This window comes from Arachis ipaensis, chromosome B1, assembly GCF_059453495.1.
Source record: "Arachis ipaensis isolate K30076 ecotype BB chromosome B1, ASM5945349v1, whole genome shotgun sequence".
NCBI classification, from domain to species: domain Eukaryota; kingdom Viridiplantae; phylum Streptophyta; class Magnoliopsida; order Fabales; family Fabaceae; genus Arachis; species Arachis ipaensis.
In genome coordinates this window covers 143,506,432-143,514,054 of record NC_142436.1, presented here as the reverse complement: position 1 = coordinate 143,514,054, position 7,623 = coordinate 143,506,432, and the positions used below count along the sequence as shown (strand labels likewise).

At 41.6% G+C, this 7,623-nt stretch overlaps 1 protein-coding gene across 1 annotated transcript; it reads right to left on the bottom strand.

The window, feature by feature from the left end:
- Window positions 1-2,027: 2,027 nt before the first annotated feature.
- Window positions 2,028-2,687, bottom strand: LOC148578715 (uncharacterized). The gene has a single exon (XM_088501328.1). The coding sequence runs from the start codon at window positions 2,682-2,684 to the stop codon at window positions 2,028-2,030; it is 657 nt and encodes a 218-aa protein (XP_088357454.1). The 5' UTR covers window positions 2,685-2,687.
- Between the last annotated feature and the right edge of the window lie 4,936 nt (window positions 2,688-7,623).

Genomic DNA, 7,623 nt, shown 5'->3' with positions numbered 1-7,623 from the left:
TTCCACAAGTCCTATGGGCATATCGAACGATGCCGCATTCAACCACAAAGGAATCACCCTGGAAGTAATGATCCCAGTAGAGATCGAGGAAGGGTCGCCTAGAGTGGTCCATTACAATGAAGAAGCTAACTCCCAACTTCAAAGGGAAGAGCTCGACCTACTTTCTGAAATCCAAGAAAGAGCTCGGATCAGGGAAGAAGCACTAAAACGTCGAATGGCTTCCAGATATAATCAAAATGTAGTGCCAAGAGGTTTCGCTAAGAATGATCTCATCCTAATCCGAAATGATATTGGAACAACTCGACCCGGAGAAGGAAAGCTGGCAGCAAACTGGAAAGAACCTTACCGAGTCATAGAAGTACTTGGGAAGGGCTACTACAGACTAGCCGAACTCGACGAACGAGAACTTCCTAGGTCGTGGCACGCCTGCAACCTAAGAAGGTACTATAGTTAGAGAAGGTAAAAGATCTCATCATAGGATGCACTCTTTTTCCTGAAAAGGTTTTTTAATGAGGCACCAAGTTGAGATCCAGAAATTATCCGACTCAAAAGGATAAAAACCCTATATGTACATATTTTCATTTTTCATTTTAAATAAGATATATTAGACGTTCTACAAGTTTTCAAGATGTATTAATCTGAAACATTCATCGTCCGATTATAAAGCGACAGATTAGCAGAAAGTGAAACGAATTCACTGCACAATCACGATAAAGACCAACAGAGATGAAAACCAAATTCATCTAAAGGTCGACTAAACGAAGACTTAATCCACCTTCCACAAATCGGCAAAGATGAAACAGAATAATGCAAGAAGTTATCGAAAGTGATCCGGAGAAGGACCTGACGAGGTCCTAATGGATTGCTAAATAATAACTTATAAGACTGGCCGACGTTAAGAAGTCGGACCAAGTCAAACCAAGTTATAAGTAAACCCTGGAAAGAGGTCTGGCCAGCCCTATAAAGAGGATTACTTTAACTTAGAAGGGCACGACATGACGAAGTCGGCCCAAAATATAAAAGTTATAGAAGTAATCCCTGAAAGAGACCTGAACAAGGTCCAAGAAAGAGGATTACAAAAATAACTTAGAAGGGCATGACATGACGAAGTCGGCCCAAAAACACGAAAGTTATAAAAGTAATCCCTGAAAGAGACCTGAACAAGCTCCAAGAAAGAGGATTACAAAAATAACTTAGAAGGGCACGACATGACGAAGTCGGCCCAAAAACACGAAAGTTATAAAAGTAATCCATGAAAGAGACCTGAACAAGGTCCAAGAAAGAGGATTACAAAAATAACTTAGAAGGGCACGACACGAAGAAGTCGGCCCAAAACATAAAGTTATAGAAGTAATCCCTGAAAGAGACCTGAACAAGGTCCAAGAAAGAGGATTACAAAATAACTCAAAAGGGCCCGACACGAAGAAGTCGGCCCAAAACATAAAGTTATAAAAGTAATCCCTGAAAGAGACTTGAACAAAAGTCCAAGAAAGAGGATTACAAAATAACTCAAAAAGGTCCGACACGAAGAAGACGGCCCAAAACATAAAGTTATAGAAGTAATCCCTGAAAGAGACTTGAACAAAAGTCCAAGAAAGAGGATTACAAAATAACTGGATACGACATAACGATGTCGGGAAGGACCCGACATGACGAAGTCGACCCACATAAAAGTGCAAAAACTACATTTGGCAGAGACCTCACAAAAGGTCCACACAAAACAGGATTTTTAGCCTCAAAGGGATCAAAGCTACAAGTGCAAAGGAGGTCGAACAGCAAGGCTCCAACATTCTCAAAACCCAGAAAGATGCCAAGTCCAGCGCAAATAAGCATGATATAAAAATGCGAAGCTATAACAAGCTTCAGAGGCCACCAAAATCTGCCCCAAAATCTTGGAAGCTACTTTTTTTTTTCAAATCAAAGTTGCTAAACAAGCAACTAAGAAGTGTCAACAGCTAGCAAAACATTAATAAAGAGTTTAAAAGCCCACAAGCTGGGCAATATACACAAACAGATACGAAATTTAGTCAAACATCAGAAGGCTTCTCGGTAGCTTCAGTACGGGGAGAAGGAGGGCGAGCCTGGAGAGGCACTGCATCCACTGTACCATCGTCCCTATTCATAATTTGGCAATCAGGATCTAATTTTGGATGAACGACCCCAGACGGAGGAACTGTGAAAGTCAACACTTTGGCATCAGGCGCAGAGGGAGGTCCGACATCATCATCATCCGGGTCGTCGGGGACAATCTTACCATCCCTCACAATATTGTCTAAGCTGAAGAGAGTAAGGTCAACCTCAGGAGCAAGAACTTGAACCTGCTCCTTCAGATTCTCATAAGCAGCATTTACGCTGCCGACAAGGTGACCTTGGAGCTCGGAGTAATCAACCCGGACAGACTCCAACTCCTCCTTCAGACGCATCACCTCCCGATAGGATGTGACATAACTGTCTTTATGCCTCAATACAGTGTCCTCGGCCAACCTCACAGAAGCCGCCAGGGCAAGAGAGCTAGCCTTCTCATTTTTCAGCTCCTTCTCCAGTTTGGCTACTTTTACTTCAAGCTCCTCCTTCAGGCCCTTCATCCGATCGAACTCCTGTTTAGCCTCCTCCATGAAGGCTTTGGTAGCGTGAAGGGGAAGATGTTGGGCAGTCCGATACAGGGCAGCTCCCATATATGCCATAGGGAGGGCACCATAAGGACCGATTTGTTGATCAACAAACTCCACCGCATCGAAATCAGGAGCATCAAGGTTGAAAGGCTCAATTGTTTTTTGTTTCTTGTTGGGAGGAGCACCAGAAGTAGCGGCAGAAGTCTGTGGAGGGTCGGCCAGACGAACCCGAGGAGTGGGGATCACCTTCCTCGGCCCAGGAGAACTCGGCACGGGCGGCTTCACCGGAGCTTGAGAAGATCCCTCTCCTATCACCTTGGCCGAGATATTTTGAGCAGCAGCAGCCTTCCTTGCCTTTTTGAAGGTCTTCATAGAATCATTGTTCTTAGACATCTCTGAAAATACAGAATCAACCACAGTAAGGGGTTACAATCACAAAAAGAGGAAGCAAAACTAAGAAACAAGTATAGAAACAAGTCAGACAGTACCCAAAGCAGTTCGAACTAGGGACGGGTCACTCAAAAACTTTTTTGTATCAAGATGGGGTGGTTCCCCCCATAAATCTTCAAGAACAATTACAAAAGCCCGCTCAACCTCATCAAGCACCTCCCATGTATAACGAGACACTCTCACATCCTTTTGCCATTCTAGAGGGAAAGCAGGCTCGTCATTCTCATCAAGAAAAAAGGTGCGGACCCCCTCAACAGCGCGGACTCTAAAGAAATAATTCTTAAAATCCTTAAAAGACTCATCGTACATGGCGAAAACTTTATGCCCCTGGGCAGACCTAAAAGAAACCCAGAAAGGCTTCTTTTTGGAAGAAGCTCCAGGCTTGGCAGAAACAAAAAGATAGAGGAAAAGAGTCTGAGAAGGTGTTACGCCTAACTCTTGGCAAAGCAGCTGAAAGATCTTGATAAAACCCCAGGAATTCGGATGAAGCTGGGATGGGGCAATGTTACATGACCACAACAAGTCGGTCTCGAAAGCAGTAAAAGGAAAAGTAATGTCCAACTGGCTGAAGAAATATTCATAGGCATAGAAGAAGGGACGCTCCCCCTCGACCGAAGTAGGAAAACAAACCCTCTCGTCAGAGTTGGGTGCTACAAGCTCATAATCCCTCTCCCGGGCACCGCCACCACAAACTATATGATGTTTCCTCAGCTCTACACAAAACCCAGCATCCACCACAGAGACACACATTAAGACGAGGGAGTCCAGCCAATCGGACATCCCCTCGGGAACTTTAGAAGACATCTCTACAATATTATTGTGAGAAGACATGGCCAAACTAGTCCTACAAACAAGAAAAGAAGATTGGATTACTAAAAAACATCCTGGCCGAAATCAGAATAACTCGGCCAACATAATCCAGTATAGAACAAGCAACAATAGGAAACCCCAGGACCCGTACCAAAAAGATCCAGGGGCATCCTTTGGAGGCAGTTAACAGGACAAGGATTCAGGAAAATAGGCATACGTCTCGACACAAGAAAACAACAAAACCCTCTCTGTTCTACAACCAAAACGACACCTCGAAGGCCACGAGCCAAAAATCAAACACGGCCATCCAAACGAGCTACCTCCCAGACTCACCGTCCCAGTTCAAAATAAAAAAAACGAAGGCAGATAGCAACAAAATGTTCAGAAGAAGTAGTCATCAAAGACGCACCCCAAACAAACAAAGAAAATCTTAACAAGCGATGAGGAAGGCTAATCAACAGGGCAAAATTCAAGCTATCATTTTGAAAACTACTGTTATTTAAGCAAGATACAGTCTTTTCAAAAAACAGCCAGAAGCGACAGTAGAACATGCGAAACCCTAGGAAGCATCAACAGAAACACCAGGGGTATGCGCAAAAACGAAAAAGGGAAAACCAGAAAAAATACGCCACAATAACAAGCAAGCACAAGGCTACAAAAAGGATCAAGCTTTTCCAAACATACGTTCAGTCAGAATCAAGGCATTATCAGAAAAAAGGATAAGAACAATGAAAAGAAGAACCAACCTGAACAAAGGAAGAAGTTTTCGTAGAAGATCGAAGACGTAGAACATAATCGCCTCTCGAGCAAAGAAAAATACCAAGAAATCACCAAAGGACGTCGCAGGGAAGAAATGTGAAAACCGCAAACTTCAGGAAACAGAAAGGGAGAAGGAAAAGGGAAGATTAAACGGAAAAGAGAAACCGTTTTTGTATGTAAAGTTCAAAATAAAAAGCCAAGGGGAATGGGGCATTAAAAGCTAATTAATGAGGGTATTAAACCCTTGCGCCTTCCCAAGAACAGAGCGCTAATACAAAGCGCGCGCTTTAAATAAAGAAAACGTTCCACATTCAAAAAGAAGACTCTACAAAGAAGAAGTCGACAGATGCCCGAGCTCGGCCTCGCTAGAAAAGGATCGAAGTCATAAATTTAAGACTCGACCTCCCAAAGAAAGACCGAGCTCGAGCAGGGGCATTGTTCATACCCTGGGTCGAGCTGTCCGACCCAGGATGATAGCGACAAAGCGACCGACCTCCTCAGGTCAGATTATCTGACCTCTTTTTAAAGAGCTCGGTCAATTCGACAGGAAAGCCCAGTAAAGGGCCCAAACAGAGGAACACGACCCAAATCCAAAGGCAGCCCAAGCCTACAAAGATAAAGGCGGTTCCCTTGAAGATAAGATGACCTCACTCAAAAATAAGATAAGATAAGATAACTAACTTATCTTATCTAAAAAGGTCACTCTACACCATTATAAATACACTGGAGCACCTAGGTATAACTCATACTCTGATTCTACTAAAAACATGTTTAATACCCATGCTAACTTAAGCATCGGAGTCTCTTGCAGGTACCCCCCACCCTCCGGTGACCAAAGATCAGCAGTGCAGCCAGTCCAACAAGTCGGACATGACAGCTCCGGCCGCCACCCATCAGCCGGACACGTCATCTCCGACCAATATAGAAGATCTCGTCCGAGATCGACCTACAGTTTCAGGTAACCTTCGGAACAGATACCTTTTCCAACTCAGAAAAATTCTTTGAAATCAAATTTCACCTTTAAATTTTCAAATTAAAACTTGAAAATAATTTTGAATCTACTCCGCGCACTTAAGAATTATTATTTTCACTAAAGCAATTAGGCCGGTTCTTACATTCTCCCCTCCTAATAAAATTTTCGCCCTCGAAAATTTGAATCACTCGATATATCCTCCTCAAAACGTTCTACCATTTCGATGTTCTCTCTCACCTTCCGCTGCATCACTCTGATTATCGTCATTAAGCATCCGAAATTTTTCTTAAAATAAATACCAATTTTGTAATATTTTTCCAAAACCTTCAAAACAAGTTTATTCTCAACCAGTTCATTATTAAAACTTTCTCAAAAGAGTCAAAAATCATTTACTTGGAAGTCAATTACTTTAAATCACGATTTTCTTAAATAAAAACTTTTCAATTTGAATTCCTTTCGATAAGATAAATTGGAAACCAAATTCACAAATGAACAAAATCATAGAACTTTCTTTTCTTTTTAAACCATATCATTTAAACCAAGAGTTCCGACCAACTCTCAAAACCAAATCATTTAAACCAAAGTTCCAAACCAAATTTCAAAATCATTTTAAGCTTTAAAACTTTTTCAACAAGATTCAAGACCATACCAGTCAGAAACTGAAAATCATAGTTAAAAACCACAAAAGCATCCGTTGTTACTTCCGTTGCCACCACTGCTGAGCCGTACTCATCAACCGATATGCTGCAAACTCCACGAATAGATTTCTCTGGAACATGTTAAACTCGTAACGCATAGGCTAGGTTAATCATCCCCACTACCTCTCTGTTAACGTGATTGACCTCGTCTGCGAGTTGCCATTCAGGTTTTGTTTCTATACCAAACAATCAATATCAAGGTGATCAGTCTCAATATCTTAAGCTCAGTGCTTCCATTGTCCCCAAGGGAACTCACAAACAAGCATGCTATGCATATCAAACGAATATCCTAAATAACACGAAAGAAAAATGACCCAGAGTGTGCAACGAAGCACAATCGGTCCATCCCTCAGGCTCACGAGGACGAACCGCTCTGATACCACTAAATGTAACACCCTAATTACCCTAAGCCTTACCTCTAGCCGTAAAGCAAAGGTTAATCAAAGGTTACGACAATTCTAAGGCTTATACATATTTATATAGAAGGAAATAATATATATTCTAGAAGCCCGATGAAGGAATAAAGCTCAAAGTCGTATAATGCGGAATTTCATACGTGAAGCGTTCGCACACGGTAACTAAACGCATTTGGCGCGAAAGGATACAAAACATAATATATAAAACCTTGCAATAAAGCTCCAAGATACAAGGTAGTAATTAATAGATCAATAAAGTAAATAAATATATATATACTATACAAAAGGAGGCTAGCCACTGCCTGCGGAGTTTAGGCCGACTAGCTATAAACAAAAAAATACAGAGTTTTAGAGTTAAAATAGCTTATACAACTTATCTCTCAAGTAAGCCTCTAAGGCCATAAAGTATAAAACAAAAGGGTGAGAGAAAGTACTACAATAAAATAAAACAAAAATGAAACTAGGAAGAAACCATACTCCGCTCTGCCATCATGTCAGCAATTTCACCGAGGTGAATTACGACCTGCATCTGAAAAATAACAACAAAGTATGAAATGAGGACCAGAGGTTCTCAGTATGGTAACAGTGCCCAATATGTAAGATATAAGGCTCCGAGACGCCGAAGGCAATCCTAGAACTTCACATCAAATACGGATATTCAAGCTTAGAATAAAATAAATAAATAAAGAACTTAAACCATAAACCGGGTTATCTAAACTTAGGGGAATTCTAACTAAAACTAGTCACACCGCTGTATTCCACAGCCTTCGCCACCCTAACCTCCATGCGATCCCATCGGCACTGCCGACCTAACCTCCCCAACATCAGACAATCACAAATAATGCAAGCAAGTAATACATAATTAATATTCAAATACAACAAGTAATTCAAGAAGCAAGTAGGCA

What these genes read in the sequence shown, in the direction of transcription:
- LOC148578715 (XM_088501328.1), bottom strand. Translation starts at nt 2,684, where the DNA reads ATGGCATATATGGGAGCTGCCCTGTATCGGACTGCCCAACATCTTCCC.